Source organism: Hemibagrus wyckioides, linkage group LG23 (assembly GCF_019097595.1).
Source record: "Hemibagrus wyckioides isolate EC202008001 linkage group LG23, SWU_Hwy_1.0, whole genome shotgun sequence".
Classification (NCBI taxonomy): Eukaryota; Metazoa; Chordata; class Actinopteri; order Siluriformes; family Bagridae; genus Hemibagrus; species Hemibagrus wyckioides.
In genome coordinates this window covers 14,824,136-14,842,755 of record NC_080732.1, presented here as the reverse complement: position 1 = coordinate 14,842,755, position 18,620 = coordinate 14,824,136, and the positions used below count along the sequence as shown (strand labels likewise).

Genomic DNA, 18,620 nt, shown 5'->3' with positions numbered 1-18,620 from the left:
AGTGATATTTATTTGATATCACTGCAATATGCGTAAGTATGCAGATGAGCAAAACGCTATATTACGTAGGCACGTCGAAAAGTGTGGCTGTGAAATGAAACCTTCATTTTTGCCCTTGGCGAGGAGGAAATGGACTTCATGGGCGGGAAAATGGAATTGTTTTGTTTTGGCCACGGATTTTAGAGAATAAAAAACAAAAAAAAACAAACACGCGTGGGGGAGATTTTGCTCTAAGGAAACAAAAACAAATAAATATCCACGCAAGGACAATGCGCGTCCAGGAAACGAGTGTGTTTGTGTGTTTACGTAGGCTTGGCTTCGGGTCATTTGTTAGCTAGAGCTGTTAGCTTTGTTTGTGGTTCCAACTTCCGGTGTAACGTTCGCCTGAGTTTAAAATACGGGGGCAGGTTTTAAAACAATTCCGTCTGCAGACACCAGACTGACACCGGAGCTCATCATTCAGTGAATCTGGCAGATAGTTTAACGCAGAGAAAGAACAATAAAAGTAAGTGATTGTTAGGATTTCTTTGTTGTTTGTTTGTTTTCCTCCTCCAGCGCGTGACTGTATTAATAAACCCCTCTCTGTGCTTCTCAGTAAAGATCAACGCTAGCTAAGGAACTCTTAGCTCCCCTCCTGAACTGTAATGAAACACCAGAGCTTTCCCACATCTACAAAACCAAAATTTCAAGGTAAGTTCATTGTTTTTTTTCCCTTTAAAGCTGCTCTTTAACCTTCCTTCCCATACGAGATCTAGTTATGAAAGACATGAAAGTCAGTTCTTGTCCAGTGTTTCCCATATGGCAGGTTGTAGCCTAACAAATCACTTCTTCTTTCAAATCATTTTCTTTTCATTCCTATTTTCTTTCAAGTACACCTCACAGATTCTTTAACACCCAGCAGACACCCCTGTATATAAACGACACATACATAAATTATTTAGAAAGCTCAGCACTCATGTTTAGAGAGACCGTATAATAAAAAAAATGCTTCCATAAATGTTTATTCACATTTCTCACATGTTGTCTGTATTATAATCGCCGTCCCTTTTAAATTTAAGAGTGCTCGGTCATTAAGAAGAGGAGAGAATGTGCAGAAAAATCTCCCATGTTTAGAGAGCCGGATTAATTTGTTTTTGTTTTTGGTATCGTGTTAAATCGGTTATGTGTAATGGACCGACTGATTTGTGGACCTTTTTAGCAATCGAGATACAGCCTTCTATGAAGCGAGCCATGATCAGTCAGGTGTAAAAACATGGTGCGGTTGTTATAATCGATGATGATCCTTTATTTCCAGTCTCGTCGGTTGTGTTCAGATTGAACAGAAAATCTAGAGCTTTACAGAGAAATGCTCAGCAGAATATTGGGTTTAAATCAAAAACACTTACATCCATGTCCAGAGATGACCTGAGCCATGGTTTCAGCATTGTGCTTCAGTTTAAGCGTGTGATTTAAATGTACTTTAACATGTGTAGATTGCGTTTTTTCCATTAGTGTGGTTTGATTTCAGATCCTATTGGACTGTCCTGCTCTTAACAACGCTACCGACTCTTTTACTCAGAAAATACATATTTAGAAGACCTTCGAAATGTTTCACCAGGACAAAGTGCCAAAATTTATTATTGGATATTGACGTGATCCAATCAAAGCTGGTGTTATTGACAATGTTGATAAGATGTATCTTAGAATTTTTGGGTTTACTCGGAGAAGCCGCTACATCTACTGATCTCAGGGAGGCTTTTTGCCAAAGAACCACACAGGGACAGTGATTGAATAGCAAAACTCTTTGAGATTTACTGAGATGAACAGAAAACATTTATACAGAAGAAAAGTTTTATTTTCAGTGTTCTGTATAGGTAAACAAAAGACGTAAGCAGCAACAGACGTGGATGGTTGAGTTTATTATGAACATGGTTATCTGAATTACAGAAGAAGAAACGGGAATAGAAGAATAGAAATAATTTCTAGGACAAAACAAAGTATAAACAAATAGTATCCCACAGTCATCCCAGGACAGAGTGTGCTGAGATATATTCAGAATATATCCATGTAAGATTTTTTTTTTTGTTGTTGTATGGAATTTATGGATTGTCCTGTTTTACCTACCTTGATCTTGATCTATTAAATTTCATCCACAGATCCAAACCCAGACAATGACGAGCGCCGAATAGCTCCATCTATCAAGAAACATCATCCAGCGTGCGAGCCTGTTCGCAAGAAGCCCCTGGCTGGGCGCATCTTCTATTTGGATCTGCCGTGTAATAGACGCAGCGAGGCTTTGGAGACTGATATCAAGAGCCTTGGAGGAGTGAGTGAAATTAAATCATTTAGTCTCATTAGACTTGTTTTTTTTTTTCTTCAAAATACTGATGTCTGATGGACGAATTTTTCTTATCAATAGAAAATGTCTATATGCTTCTCTTTAGCCGGTGTTTCTTTACATTTTGTTAAACATTTTCTTATCAGAGCTTTATCTCCTTTCATTAAAAAGCCCATCCTGAAACCCTTCACAAATGTCTTTGCTTGATTAGTTAATGAGCCGTGATTAGAACCAGCATGAAAGTTCAGGCTTTAGAGTTGTTTTGAGAAGAGTGAGAGGGCTGGATTGACTAAAGAGCTAAAGCTCTTCTGCATCACTCTCTTTAGATAGCAATGAAGTGCTAAATTCCACCAGGACCCCTTTGAGAAAGTAGTTGACTGGATGATGAAGAAAAGTATTCAAAAGATTCAATTCATAATGTCATTGTTAACTGAAGATTATATATTGATCATAAAGATTACTAGGCAAGTCGTTTCGGGTGGATTCCTTGTCTCTATTTAAATCTCTACTACTTTTTCACCTGATTGATTGGCCTTTGTTGCTGATGAAAGTGAGTGAATAATACTCTATGCGGCCGTATGTCATGTATGGGTGAAAATGGTCCTTTTAAAGCTGTGGGATTGTTGAGAAAGGGGCAGCTTCAGGCCTCTTTGCAAGTTAATAGCAGTCTCATTCAGACAACTCTACATGTCTTTGCTTCCTTTTGTCCTCTGGGCAGATTTCACATCTCATGTTTTTCTTTAGTAAAAGTGTGAAGCAGCATTAATTGGGAAAGTTGATGGATGGATACATCCTTGCTTGGCTAACTACTTCCGTAGTAGCAACCAATCAGAACAATAAATGCAAGCAAAAATGATCCAAATGTATGTTGTGTTTGTTTTTCTGTTAACAGTGTTTTATGTGTTCTTGTTTTTTCAGACAGTGGAAAAGTTCTTCAGTAAAGAGATTAGATATTTGGTGTCCAGTAAACCCGAAGCTCGGCATGTACAGAAGCTCATTCAAGACTCCCCGGTTCCGAGTCCAGACTCTGGCCTCAGCTCCCCTCATCCTGGCAGCAGGAGGGATAGTCATGGCCATCGAGGCAGCTCACAGGGAACCGCTGACACCGTGAGGAGCTTTATCTAACTCCATATATCAGCTCCAAATATGTATACACTATATGGCTAAAAATTTGTGGACACCTGATTATCACACCCTTATGTGGGACTTCCCCAAACTGGAGAGTAAAGGCATCAAACCATGGTGTAATAAGGTGGAAGTGGACGAACTTGCTGAAGAACTTTAGGATGAACAGGCCTCCTCACCCACCATCATCGCTTGATCTCACTGATCCTCTCATAGCTGAATAAGCATAAATCCCTCTAGCCTGACTCTAAAATCTAGTGTAAAGCCTTCCCAGAAGAATGGAGCTTACTTTAACAGCGAAGAGGGATTAAATCTGGAATGTTTAACAAGCATGTGAGAGTGAGGATCATTTGTCCACATACTTTTGGCCATGTTGTGTGCTTGTGTATCTGTCCATATGGATATGTGTATACATTTAGCCTAATTCTTTATTAGGAATGCCTGTACACCTGCTCATTTATGCAGTTATTTAATTGGACAATCATCAGGCAGCAGCACAATACAGGTCAAGAGCTTCAGTTATTGTTCAAATCAAACATCATGAGTTGACTGTGGCATGGTCATTGGTGCCAGATAACCTGGAGGAAGTATTTAAGTCTTTAAAAAACTGATCTGGTAATTTCTAGCGTTTGCACAGAACGTGAGCAGAGGGTCTGCAGACTGATATACCTTGCTGATGAGAGAGATCAGTGGAGAATGATCAGACTGACAGACAACTTTTTTTCCACACTATTTAGTGTAAAGTCTATTTTTCATCTTTGATATGTGTGTATTGCTAATTATATATATTTATAGATTATAGCTTATTTCTGACCATACTTTCATTACATATTATCAAAGCTTGTGTAATGTTAAAATTAAATATTTCGTGCTCAGTTTGGTGAATCAGCTTAGTTTGAATTTATATTCTTTAACAAATACTTAACACGCCTGCGCCGGTGGTAAATCTGCACTAGTGAATAGTACAAAAACTTCTAATTCTACTGTGGATATAACAAACACCAAAGGGACAAACTAAGGGTTTTTGTGAAGAAATTCATCGCACTGCTGCTCAGCATGATGTTAGGTTTCTTTACTGAAGAGAATTACAGAATTTTGACAGTAGATTATAATATTATTTTGTAAATAGAATAGCAATTTTGAACAAACATCTAAAGTCCTGTTCAATTTTTTTTTTTTTTTTATTGTATACTTTATTTGCAGGAACTATTTTTTAACCACATTCTTCCTAAATGTTCGACTTATCCCGCACTAATATCCCCATCTCTGGTTGGTATTTCACAGGTCGTCGTAAGCCGAGGGAAATCCTTAGTGGAGAAAGTCGTTAAGGAGCAAGTGAGTGCTTTTGTTGACTCTGGCGCTTGTAGCCAAAGCCGATCGCAGATCTTGTGGATTATCCTTGTAGATTCTCACCTACTGTTTGGAAATGTTAATCAGATCACTGGTTTGTACTGATTTTTTTTTTTTTTCCTATCCTTCCTTTAATTTCTTAGGAGCGGATTCAGATAAACCGAATCCTGTCCAATGCACTTGAATGGGGTGTAAAAATCCTCTACATCGATGGTATTCATTTAATCTCCCTATGACCTTTGTTACTGCTGGTGCTTTGTTTAGGCAGATTGATGTAAACGTTATATTATTATTTTTTTCTTTGCATGTTCCAGTTTTAAGGTTATTTGACAGTTCATCGTTGCTGTTTTTAACTTTTCTTCTCTTTTTAAAACAGATGTAATTTCTTATATTGAAAAGAAAAAGAGCACACTTGCCAAAGTCAGAGCAGCAAGTCACTCGGTCACTCAGAAGAAAGCTGTAAGTGTCTGTGGTCTATTCTAACTCACTAAGGACAATGTAACAGGAATGAATTTTGCCTTATCTGTACTCCTAACTGAATTTGGTTATAAATTAGGAGTTAATAAATATCGAACTAGGTCGCTAGCTCGCATTAAACTAGGTCAGTAATCTTAATCTTCTGTTTCAGGCCAGACCCGAGTCCACAGATGGGACGGCTTCTCGGAAAAGCAAATGTGAGTAGAGAACAAAATACACCGTCAATACATGAGCAAAAAAATTTTTCAAAAATGTTTACAGACTTCAGTCCAGCGTCTTATGTAATTTTAACAACTTGGGTTTTGCTCTGTTCTATTTCCTTAGACTCGTTTTAATTGTAAAAAATGTGCAATTTTAGTGAATTATTTATTTTAAATAAATAAATATTTATTTTATTATAGAATTATGTTTTAAATAAATAATAATATAAATAACTATAATAATTAATTATAATAATTAATAACTCAAAGTAATTCTTCTCCTAATCCCCCCATTTTTTTTCTAAGCTGGACGAATCGGTCGCCCCTTCGTTAAAGTGGAGGACTCGAGCAGGTGAAAATATTTATTTAATTCATTTTCTGTTTACTGAGCAAAATAAACTTTTTATTCATTAGGTGTCCAAAAATGCCCTGTTTTTATTCATGTCTTTTTTCCTTATTTTTTTTATTTTTATTTTTATTTCTTTAGACACTACCGTCCCCTCTATCTCCCCATGGCCAACCTTCCTGTGTGTAACCTCAGATCTGCTGCCCCCTGCAGTCCGTTCTTGGAACAAAACGACAAAGATGACCCTGGGAAAAAGACTAAAGTGTGCGGGTAAGACCTGAGCATGCTGAGTCTAAGCTTCTGCATTTCTCAAAGAAAATAAACATGTGACAGTATGACTGTACGTCCTCCTGGATCAGATTTATTTTCAGAATCATCTAATGTTGTTGAGGCAAGACGCTACAGGTGAATGGAGAAATATTTTTAAAACAACGGATACTGTATCACAATCAATATTTGCCCGTTTGTATGTTTTTTGTATATGTATAATGTTTCATAAACTCAACTATCTGTGATTCCTCTTTAATATCTTTCTAATTAGGAATAGATGTACGGAGTATAGATACAATTATTTTAGAAAACAAGGTTTTAAAATTACAGTGTAGTGTAAAATCTTTTCTGATTTAAAGGAAATGTCATAATAGACCCATCAGGAAGCAAGTTTTAATATATGTGATGTGATTTGGGTTCAGGTCTGGAGGAGATCGCAGAGAGAAGAGCAGGAAAGACCGACACCGAGGCCGTGAGGGCAAGGGCCGAAGGAAAGGGGGCTACTGCGAATGCTGCGGTGTCAAATACGACAACCTGAAAGCTGTGAGAATCAAACAAGTAGCAGTGCAACAAAATATCTTGTCTAAAATATCTTTACGTTTTAACTCTAATCAGGCTTTGACTATTGTGGACTATTCTGTCTTGTCCCTTATCTACAGCACCTGCAGAATGAGCAGCATCAGGCTTTCTCTAAAAGTGAGGAGTACCTGGTAGTGGACCAAGTTATCTCAGGACTCACCTGTGATTTTGTACACATCAGCCCCCAAGTAAAAAGGTACTTTCGCTCACTACCACCATCTTTTTGAGATGACAACAAGAAAAGCAAACAATTATCTCACAGAAGTCGCAGCATTAGTGCTGATTTAGGTACAATTTTGTCCCATTAGTGTATCTGATTCAGCAGTGTAGTGTAATTTGTGCTATAAATGTTACTGGAGTTCAGTACAGCATTTCAGTGTCCTCAGACATTGTTTACAACATCAATATCGGCTTAAGATTTGGACATGGGCAGTAACAAACATGTATATGACACATTCTTTGTGTACATGTTAAATTTATATTTATTGGAGGTTGATTTGTCAAAAATCTTGCTTAGAAATGATGTTAACTAAACAATGCTCAAACCTGGAGTATGGACCAATACCACATCCGTTGTTAAGGGCAATGATCAAACTCATACTGTGCAAAGACTACTAGACTACAGGAAAAATTCACAGCCATGAACATTTTCAATGAAATGAACAAAGAGCAAAATGTATTTCGAGTGTAATGCTGCTAAAAAGCATGCTGTTATGGTGGTTAGTGTTAGGCGGCATAATACATCATGTTACGCTTCATTACAATTCGGAAATATCACAGCATGTATACAGTAAATATGTTTTGCGTTGTAATGTATTCAAGCTGTTTCCTTCTGCAGGGTGAAGTGCAGCGTCACCTCGCCGCTCATCGTCCCTGGACCAGCTGTAAGGAAGGACGGAGTAATGGGTGTCGAAGAGGAGGCCGTGACCGACGAGATCCCGCTCTGGGGTTCTCACAACACGGATCGATCAATCCGCAAGCGCTCCAGAGAAAGTCCTAAAGGAGAATCAGCAGGACAATCTGACATTTTTCAGAAATCCCAGTCAAAGCGTGGATCATTCGAATGGGAATCCAGTTCTAATGCTGCTTTGCACAAGGCTTTGAGTACGTCTTTGTGTAAAACTAGACAAGACTGTCTTTCCGATTGTCTGGAGACGACCAGGACCTCATTTCATGCTTGTTTAGAAGGAAGGACTTCACAAAGCACGCAGAATGTTCGACTATCAGATCCTGCAGGTTTCAGGACGAGACACGTTTCACTTGGTGCAGGGAACGCTCATGCGCTGTCTGAGCCGTCTGCAGTGTCGAACTTTCACACTGCGCCAAAGTTACTTTCAGATGTTGCAGAAAGTACAACCGAGAGACCTTTCTGTAATTCAGGCAAGACGCCTGACGTTACACATCATGGACCTGTCGCAGAGGAAATGTCTTCTTCCAGCACAGATACTCCGTCTGGAGTCCTGCAAAGGAAAGTACGGCCGTTGAGGCGGAGGAGAACCGCACCATCTCAGCCCCTGTGTGGCTTTTCGGGTAAACCTGTACAATCCCAGACTCTTCGGTGTCTCAGAAACGTTTCCGAGTCTAACAGACTCTCAGCATCAGCCCTGGACTTATGGCAGCTCTTCCAGTCCAGTGACGACATGGAGGAGGATTTTAAGGGTTTCTACCATTAGTAGAAAAAGGACTTTAATTTTGAAATGGACATTGGTGTTTGTGTGGGTACCAAATGAGCAAATATTTTCTCTCAGAGATTCATAAATTCATAATTCATTCATAAATAAATAAACTGTAGTTGATGAGCTACAGATTTAATTATTAAAAAAAGGAAAATATTATATAAAGCTACAAACATAAACCCTTCAAAAAATATATACAGAGCGAGATCATTATTTCGAAGTCTTTAGCATGAAATAAACTGCATTGTAAACAAATGTATTTAGAGTAAACAATATGGAACTTGCCTTACAAATGAACTTCATCGTTGATGACAAGTTTCACTATTAAACTATTTTCAGACGTAGAAACTGACTGATTTGTACATGTATTTCTGACTTATTGATAATTCTGTTTTGTTCAGATTTTAAAGAAATGCAATATTCCTCTCTCTTTGTGTTTTCTTTATTTGGGAAAATTGCGTAACCGTTTGCTTTTTTATTTTACATGAGCGTCCAGTGTCTGTCGTGTTTCTGTTGGAAAACCATTGCCCATATCTTACAAGTTATGACCCTGCCATATGGAAGTGACGTCAGTCTCAGTCCATAGCCAAGAAGGAAAAAATCTGCTGAACGGACGATTGTGCTGATGCTGATTATTTTCTTTCTTGGCCTTTCTAATACCAAATATTCCCCATAGTATACTCCCACTCCTAACACTATACTCCCACTCCTAACACTGATTGACTGGTTTCTGTGCAAGGCATCAGAAATGCAAACGCAAAGGGAATTGTTGTGAATTATTGGCAGGCTCCTTACACAACCCAGAGGAAACAGGATTATTGCTATTTCCAAAATATTGCTATATATATATATATATATATATTTTTTTTTTTTTTCTTTTCATTTGTAATTTGGCAACAGAATGAAAACTGTAATGCACTTAATATCATCTTGATTATCAGTTAAGATCATAAGATTTGTGATAGACCAAACTGCTGGTGTATGTCCTCACCATGACCTGAGGGTACATGAGCCTACTGGTCATGAGATATGAAAATTATTTTCCATATAACTTCTGTAGAATTTGCCCGTTAGATTTTTTTAATTTATTTTATCTTTATGTTCAGTGAAGCATATCGAGATGAATGATTTTACGAGGCCCTTGCTGTTTTTAAAAAGGCATTAGAGGAGTTGTTCTTTTGACTGCTCCCTGTTCAGGGTCGCCACAGCAGATCATTTGGTCTGCATGTTTCGATTTTGGCACAGGTTTTACCCCGCATTCCCTTCCTGATGCAACCTTCCCATTTTATCTGGGCTTGGGACCAGCACTGAGAGTGGCTGGATTAAGCTCCCGGCCCAGGAATCGAACCCGGGCCACGGCAATAAGAGCACGGGATCCTGGGAGGCCTTTAAAAGGCATTGGGGTATTATTCTGAAACTCTAAATGTCATTGTCTTGTTCTGTCTCCAGTTTAAGTGCTTTCTAAATAATATTTTTATACAAACACTCACAGTGCTTAAACCCTGATCCTTGCTCCTCGCATCTATGTGATGAGGTTGGAGGGGGAAAAAAACTTAAATGTATGTATTAAGAACTCTTCCTCCTTAATCAGGTCCTGGACAAATCATTCACACTCTTCTGTCCAGGTCTAGGATCTGCTTGCTTGCTTATTTATTTGTTTGTTTGTTTATTTATTTATTTGACACTGACTGTATTCTGAATCAGTGTTTCCTAACCTGAGTCCTAACTGTACTTCACTGCACTTCCTTGTCTAACACACCTGATTCAGCTCACAAGAGGCTGACTCGGGGAAACTCCTGTCAGCTCACTACTCAGAAAAGTGCAGTTTAGGCTTCTGGAAAGCTTCCTGGCCACAATCAATCCAGCTGTCCCACACAGTTTACTTGTGAAACTTAGACGTGTGAAGTTGATAAGTCGCTTGTGTCAGCAATATAAAATTTTTGTTTTGTCCTCAAAGTTGATGTGTTAGTAGCAGGAAAAATGGGCAAGTGTAAGGATTTGAGCGAGTTTGATGAAGGGCCGAATTGTGATGGCTAGAGCACTGGATCAGAGCATCTCCAAAACTGCAGCTCTTGTGGGGTGTTCCCGGTCTGCAGCGGTCAGTATCTATCAAAAGTGGTCCAAGGAAGGAACAGTGGTGAACCGGCGACAGGGTCATGGGTGGTCAAGGCTCATTGATGCACGTGGGGAGCGAAGGCTGGTCCGTGTGATCCGATACAACAGACGAGCGACTGTTGCTCACATTGCTGAAGAAGTTAATGCTGGTTCTGATAGAAAGGTGTCAGAATACACAGGACAAGGGGGACCAACACAATACTAGGCAGGTGGTTATAATGTTATGCCTGATCAGTGTATAGGAGTATTTTGATGAAAGGAGTAGCAGACCCCTCTGCTGTCTGTAAGCAAAATTGCAATTGCAGTGAAAAAACAATAAGACTCCTCTAGTCTGGCCTGAATGTATTGATTAATTTTCTGTGTACAGTACATCTGAATGAGAATCTGATTAGAATTATAAGCAGAAGTATTGTCAGAGCTGCTGTTGTCACTTAGTCTGCACATAACATCGAATATTTTTACCTCTTGAGTTTTTGTCTCATGCATCTCTTTTGTTTCATATTTGTTCACTTTCACCATTAAGACACACTGTTTAGGGTTAATTCTAGTCATATTTGAATATATCGTGTCGAGTTCTCCGGACTCAGAGTACAGGAAGATGGAGCAGAGATCATTTCAGGTCAAATCTCATGATCTCATGTACCGTATTTTAAACTTTTACTCTTTCAGATCTCTCTGTTTTCACTGGTAATATTAATAGTGATTTGCTTGACTCTGTTCCGAGTTCAACAGAAAGTGATTGATTGTTATGAGAGGGTTTAAAGCTGAGTACAGCACAGCTTGATGATTAATAAGCAATGCTGATGCAAATGAGTGAGCACACAAAATAGCGCACCATCACACTCCTCTATTTATAACATCAGACCTGAATCAGGTCTGTGCTTTATCCTGGCCAGGGTCACTGTGGATCATGAGCTTATCCAGGGAGCAGTGGGTGAGAGTGGGATGCCAGACTATGAGCACTATACACACACAATGATCCACCAACCAGTGTCCATCTACTGGCATGTTTTTGGGGAAGGGAAGCGGGTGGGAATCCATACAGGTGCCAGATGGGCTGATACGAGTATTTCAGAAACTGCTGATCTCCGAGGATTTTCACACACTCAACAGAGTTTTCACAGAAAATAAATCCACTGAGCATACAGGCAGAACATGTGTTGAGAGAGGTAAGTGGAGAATAGTAACTCAAATAAGCTCTTTACAACAGCTGGAGAACCAGATTGTATTCCAGTCCTTTCAGGCAAAGAAGCAGGTATCTAAAGCTACAATGGGTACAGACTCAAAGAGCGTCTTCAACCATATATAGTACATTATTATAAAAATTATTATTGTTATTATAGTATTAGTAGTAAGTAATATAAAAAATAATATGATTGACATTTATTATAATATTATTTTTATAGTAAATATATATATATACAGTATATATACATACACCGATCAGGCATAACATTCTGAGCACTGACAAGTGAAGTGAATGATACTGATGATCTCCTCATCATGGCACCTGTTAGTGGGTGGGATATATTAGGCAGCAAGTGAACATTTTGGATCAGAGCATCTCCAAAACTGCAGCTCTTGTGGAGGTGTTCCCGGTCTGCAGTGGTCAGTATCTATCAAAAGTGGTCCAAGGAAGGAACAGTGGTGAACCAGAGACAGGGTCATGGGCGGTCAAGGATCATTGATGCACGTGGGGAGTGAAGGCTGACCCGTGTGATCCGATCCAACGGATGAGCTACTGTTGCTCAAATTGCTGAAGTTGTCAGGTTGTCAGTTGAAGGTGTCAGAATACACAGTGCATGACGGGTCAGGGCTGTTTTGGCAGCAAAAGGAGGACCAACACAATATTAGGCAGGTGGTCATAATGTTATGCCTTGTCTCTCTCTCTCTCTCTCTCTCTCTCTCTCTCTCTCTCTATATATATATATATATATAATTCTATAGATAACCACTTGCTTGTATATTTATTGTTTATTGTTGCTAAATAAATGGCTTTACTTTAGCTCTATAGCTCTGATGAAGTCTGAGTAAACAGTTGGGGTCACAGTTGGGTGCAAACTCTTTTTTCCACAAGCCACCGTTGCGTAATGCTCGCGCTGATGGTGTCCCGGGCGGTCACGTGGTCTGCTCTGCGCACACGGTAGCGGCAGGTGGGCCTCAAGGCAGCGCGAGCCGCTCGCACCGATTCCTCGCTCCACACCACTACACTACACTACCCGTCATCCCGCGCGCCACAGCCGCGCCGCTCCGTATATTCTCCTCATGTATATTCATACGGCATTTCTGCAGTGAGGCGGCTCGGTAACAGCCCTACTGACGTTTCTCAGGAGGAGGTGGTTCCGGTGAAGGAAGCTGAAATTCGCCTCGACTCGTCGCCGTCCCGCTACAGCGCGCGATGCGGAGGCTGCGCCTGCGTCGCTAATGGCAACCAGCGCGAGAGAGCGCGTCGGCCAGACGAACGGAGCGCGCGGGGGGACGCGTGTGAGCCGCCATTGTCTTTAACCAAACGGAAGGGTGCACGGTTCAAATAAATAGACAGAAGAGGGGAAAATAAGGGTGGATTTGGAGATGATGGCTTCGAGACTGGGGCTTTGGCTTGTGTGTGTGTGCGGAGCGCTGTGTATTAGCGCGCGACATTCCACCAATGGTAACGCGATTTTCCTTTCCTTTATTTCTTTCTTTCTGGGCTCAGGTTGTTTATTTCGGCTGTAGAAATACGTGCATGGCGTTGCATTTGAATTTTTAAGCTCAGTCATCTTTATTATTTTGGTTGCATTTTTTCTGGTACCAGCAGGGTCTGCAAGGATGTAAACAGTCATGGCAGACAGAATGAATATCCATCCTTTAACCTTTAATAACCTGCATTTACAACCTGCTTTTATCGCCATCCCTGTAAAATAAATATATACACATATGTATATGGATACAGGGCGTTATGATCTTTTTTTTTTTTTTTTGACGGATGTTAATTAATTATTTCTTTTATTCGCTTATTCTAGGAGGCGTCTTGAATAAAACGAGGGCCTTGCGTGATGATAGCAGGTTCCTTGGGAAAGAGAGTACGGTACCGGTCCGGTTGGTTTATAGCACAGATAAAGGACAGACCGCGCATGACGTCCTGAGCACACGAGTGCGCGCGAGCCCCGGCACGGACCAGGTGAGCTTTCATCACTAGACTACATTCTCGAGTATTGCTTATGTTTTCGCGTTTTCTTCTCAATCGACCCGTCAGCTTTCGCTTTGGTCAGTCTTTGTGGCGTTTGCTTCGGGTTGATACGGACTACATTTCTGCTTATTGATGAGGTGTTCCTCGCGCACCTGAGACCCGAAGGTTCAGCGCGCGCGTCTTGGGCAAACAAAAGGATGCGCATGCGCCCTTACAAAATGCGATACACAATGCAAAGGTTTGCCACATTTTTCTGGTGATGGATCGAAGCATGGAGTATTAAATCACACTGCTAAATAAACCATTAAGATATGTAAGAGACATGCGGTTGTAGGAAAATAATCAACACCTCGGTTTGTGATGATGGAGTTGTGCTTTTTACAACCTGGAGTGGGTTGTTTTTCTTTTAGCACATTTTGAATTGTGTTCCTCTTCTAACACAGAGATTTGTCAACTATGATATATATTTTTTAATTTAATAATAAACACCATGCACTTTTTAACCGTTTATTGTTACAATTAATGTTGTAGAACATCCATGAGATGAATAATCTATTACAACCTATAGCATTATAGTGGCTATAAACATCACCAGCCTCTCCTTTTCTCTCTCTCTCTTGACTCTTGCCAGTGCACAAAAACCATCCAGTGTCCATTCACATAGTGTAAAACATACTGACCATTACAAAGCTCAGCGCTGACACTGGAGACCCCTTCCATGACAGTTAAATAAACGTGTTCTTACACAACGCTTCACCGTATCAACCCTATTCTTTGTTAAACATCAGCCCTTTTTTAAAATCTGGGTTTTTGACAGCTTTAGGTTATGTGAAGCATTCACCTTCCACCTCCCTGTGAATGAGCTGTTACTATAGAAACCAATCATGTGAATAGCAGCTACAGAAAATGAATCAGCAGCTTCGGACCAATCACATTTGAGACTCGAACAGCGCTCTGATATAAAATAGAATAATAAAATTGTTACCTAAAAACATTCAGAGTGGCCTAGAAACCTCTCTATGCTTTTATTCGCATTTATAAGACCAATTTTTGACTCAGTGAGGATGTTGCAAGCTTCACATCATTTCTAGGTTGATCATGACATAAGCAGAGAGTCGACAAAAAAAAACATCTGGATGTCAATTCACTCGAGTCGATTTAAAAATGTTAATTCATCGTGAGAGGATGCTTAACTTATAAAAACGTCCGCCATAATGTTGTATTCATTAACCCTTTGTCTTGCTAATGTAGCACTGCCGTGCAAAAGCATTAACATTACCTTCTGCTCTAAACTAGCTCATTAATGAGCTTTCAATAAATAAAGGGAAAACCACTTTAGTCTGATTGTCTGAATCAAAAACGCTACACAAAACCCTGTTTGGCTGAGAAGAAAAACATTTAAGAGCAAATCACTAAAGATGAATAGGGTAAAATAAAATAAAAATAAATAAATAAATAAAATAAGACAAAATAAAAATACATAATAAATAAATAAATAAATAAGAATATATTATATAATAAATAAATTAAAATAAGGCCTTGAGTAATTAAATATGTGAGAACAAAAATGTAAGCAAAATGTGTTAATTACATAATATATTCTATAATATATTCTTATGTATTTATTTATTTATTTATTTATTATGTATTTTATTTTATTTTATTTTATTACCCTGTTCACCTTTAGTGGTTTGCATTATTTATATCATAAAGAAGATTTTTTGTGAGGTTCGGTGGACCACCACTTCTTTATTGTTTATTGAGGAATATATATTTAATTGTTATTATTAATTTTTAGCATACAATCAAACAACTCCAACAATTATGAACATTTCCTTTCGTTTCATGAAAGAAAGCTGTGTTCAGTTTTAGTTCTGAAGGTTTCTGATTCCGAAAAACATGGTTGCGATATCATGTGATCTGTGAGGGAAATTCATGTCATAATGGTCGATAAAATAGAAAACATATCAGGTAATACGGGATATATGTGGCGTTGTTATACAATGTGGGTGGAGCTTAAAGCCTTTAGAGTTGCTAGATAACAGATGGTCACAAATAGACAACAGATTACTTCTACAGATGTATTTATTTTTATTAGATAAAGATTGATCCAAAAATCAGAATAAATGACGCTCATTTTTACTAATAGTGTCCTGCTTTCGGAAAAAAACAAAACAGCATATAATAGGCAGGTATTAAGAGTTAATATTCATGAACAGTGCGCCAACTAATCTATTGGGTTTGTTTGAAAATCCCCCATTTCTAACGTCTCAAGGTTACTGAGCAGTCATTAGTGTGTGTATGAACCGATAGCAAAAGCAGTGAGATAAGTGGATTAGCTGTTTTAATCCCTGCGTTCCCCTTTCACTAGCGGAGTATTTGGGGCGTTTGTGTCATCACAATTCGGAGCCTAGGGCCATCTTTGCCTTTCTGATTTATTTATTTATAACCTTTCTATTGCATGTGCATGCGCTAATGTCAGGATGGGGCCGGCTCGGCTTTAGAGCTGATTCATCTCACTAATGCGCTGTATCGGTTACGATGTGGTTTCTGATGGGGGATAACCAAATTGTCTTGGTTATTTTCCAGCTCTACACTTCAGCTGTTTATTCGGTGATTGAGTAAACAGGAATCAATGGCAGACCCAGACAGTACTTTGGGAATGTGTTGTAGCATTGGTGTTAGTCCTTTATACTGAGCTGAGAGTTTCAGATATGTTGACTTTTCTTATCCATGAAATGTTTACACTCTGATGATGAACGAAAGGTTGCGAGTTCGTATCTCAGGACTGCTAGAGGGTATACAGGTTCATGTGAGCAGCACTGCGTACGTAATGATTAAAAGCGGTCACCACTAGAGGGCGGGCGAGAGCCCAAACAGCTAGGTACAAAAATATTATTTAACAATTCTTATTTAACAATTATTCTGGGAGCGGTTCTCATTTAGCTTCGCTTCACAAATTTCCATTATTTTTGTCATGAGCAGTGACTCAGAACTAACCTTATACTAAGTATTTTCTATGCAGTAATCTAGTAGCTAACTATTGTGAGAAGATTGTAACTGTAGCCATGCTTAAGAAATGAAGTGCTCTCTCCCCCTGCAGTGATGGATGTGTGGCCTTAATTTAGCATTTCACCAAAAATTAACAATACCTCAGTCAGCCATTTTGAATGAGTAGTCATGTAGCTAAGTCACTGGTTTTAGGCGTGTAGCTAATTGAAAAAATTGATGAAGTAACTGCTTAAATGCTTTTACCATGGCAACATCGCTAACATTGGGCCTCAGTTATCACAGTGGATAGGAATGGCATTCGAATTCATAAAATTCACTTCTGGAAAATGCTTTCCTGTTCTCTAAGAGCTCCTGAGTTCATTTATAAGGCGACTCATTGATGTCAGGGTTTTTCTTTTTGTCAGATCTGCATGTTTCATATTTATGGCATGACTGAAAAGACTCAAGCTATGAAAAAGACTAGCTATTTACAGTGGGGCGAAAGTAAAGGTGCCCTATAAAACCCATAAAAAGTCAGTGTGTGACTCTGGGAGGAGAAATGCTGTGGTGGCTGAGCCTCATTTCCGGAAGATTTAGCGCATGACGTGTTTAGGAGGTGCTCCGTCTCTGTTTAGTCACCATCTCGCTAATTTTCAGAAAATGCTTTGCTTTTGGGCGTCGCTAAAAGTCATTTAGCTTTCAATTCAATTCAATTTTATTTGTATAGCGCTTTTAACAAAGAGTATTGTCTCAAAGCGGCTTTACATAAGAAACAACATAAGAAAACAACAAACATATAAACAGACAAACAGTCCTAGACCTTAGCTGTGCTGTGATGTCATTTATCTATCTATCTATCTATCTATCTATCTATCTATCTATCTATCTATCTATCTATCTATCTATCTATCTATCTATCTATCTATCTATCTATCTATCTATCTATCTATCTATCAGGATTAGCTAGCATTTTTGGATGAACAAGTAAAAATATTACCGTTGTAGTCTAGCCTGAAGTAATGATTAGCTAGCATGCTATGACTAATCACCGACTAGCTCAGCATTTATCCCCTCATGCTGTGCACAGTTAGCAAGACTAGCATCGCAAACGATCTAACATTGCACAGCTACTAGCTGTTTATAACGGGAAAATGTGGTCACCATCTACAAAAGTTTTCCTTAGAGCTGCCAAACATTGCCTCTGTCTGTAATCTGAGTTGCTCGAAACAGCCCGTATCAGTGTTTTAAAAAAGCCACAGCGGAGCATAACGGCTCAGTGATTCAGCAGTTAGAGCCTCCTGCATCAGGAGTTTAGGCACTAAGGCATTCTGAATGCTTCTAACCGCCTCGAACGCCCTTAAATCTCGCCTGCTATCATGCAGAACGGGCTGTTTTTAGGCTGGCCTGCAGCTCGAAGCAGATCTGTCTCAAAAGCAAATGAGGTGCTTTATTTATAGAGTTTGATCGATGCGAGATCGGGGTCTGATAGCGCTCTATATTTAGCATTTCTTTAATTGGGGCATCAACAAAACTGGACTGGAGTGAATTTAGTGAAGATGGAAGCACATTCGGAAAGCCATGGGGGTGAAGCTGAGCGATTGCAGTCGTCGAGGGATAAAAAGCCGAGCGTACGGAGAACCTGTAATGGAAACTCCGGTCTCTGCTTACGCGGTTCCTCATCTCAACACTTTGGATCTCTTGAATGAGATTTATGTGTGTAAGGTGATGCAGGCGGATGAAGATGATAGAGGCTGCAATTCACTGCCCTTCACTCAGCTCTGAGACAATAGACGGATTCAGGGCGTGTCTTCCAGGCACGTGGGCGGGGGGAAGGGGGTTCAGGCACGGGTCGGTCAGGGGTGAAGGTTTGAGGATCCCCCTTTCGCCTTTTACCTCCAGCCGTGGTAGTTCCTCTGGGAGATGTTAGATTAGGGTTGGGACTTCAATCTATGCACACACTTTGATTGCTCCCTCCTTACACACACACACACACACACACAGAATG

At 39.5% G+C, this 18,620-nt stretch overlaps 2 protein-coding genes across 4 annotated transcripts in view; both read left to right on the top strand.

Moving 5' to 3' along the window:
* The first annotated feature begins 45 nt into the window (after positions 1–45).
* Positions 46–8,756, top strand: dbf4 (DBF4 zinc finger). Its single transcript, XM_058376311.1, has 13 exons — positions 46–505; positions 596–690; positions 2,136–2,305; positions 3,236–3,424; positions 4,727–4,777; positions 4,936–5,005; positions 5,169–5,251; positions 5,421–5,466; positions 5,776–5,821; positions 5,957–6,085; positions 6,508–6,628; positions 6,745–6,860; positions 7,503–8,756. The coding sequence occupies exons 2-13, from the start codon at positions 645–647 to the stop codon at positions 8,335–8,337; spliced, it is 1,902 nt and encodes a 633-aa protein (XP_058232294.1). The 5' UTR covers positions 46–505; positions 596–644; the 3' UTR covers positions 8,338–8,756.
* A 3,919-nt stretch (positions 8,757–12,675) lies between these two features.
* The window catches only part of adam22 (ADAM metallopeptidase domain 22), an 87,240-nt gene continuing 81,295 nt past the window's right edge, over positions 12,676–18,620 (top strand). Inside the window, exons 1-2 of one of the 3 annotated variants that reach the window (XM_058376301.1) lie at positions 12,676–13,105; positions 13,458–13,615. In XM_058376301.1, the coding sequence (XP_058232284.1) occupies positions 13,027–13,105; positions 13,458–13,615 (237 nt within the window). In that variant the 5' untranslated portion in view covers positions 12,676–13,026. The remainder of the gene's footprint in view (positions 13,106–13,457; positions 13,616–18,620) is intronic. The other 2 variants (XM_058376302.1, XM_058376303.1) reach the window with 2 other exon arrangements.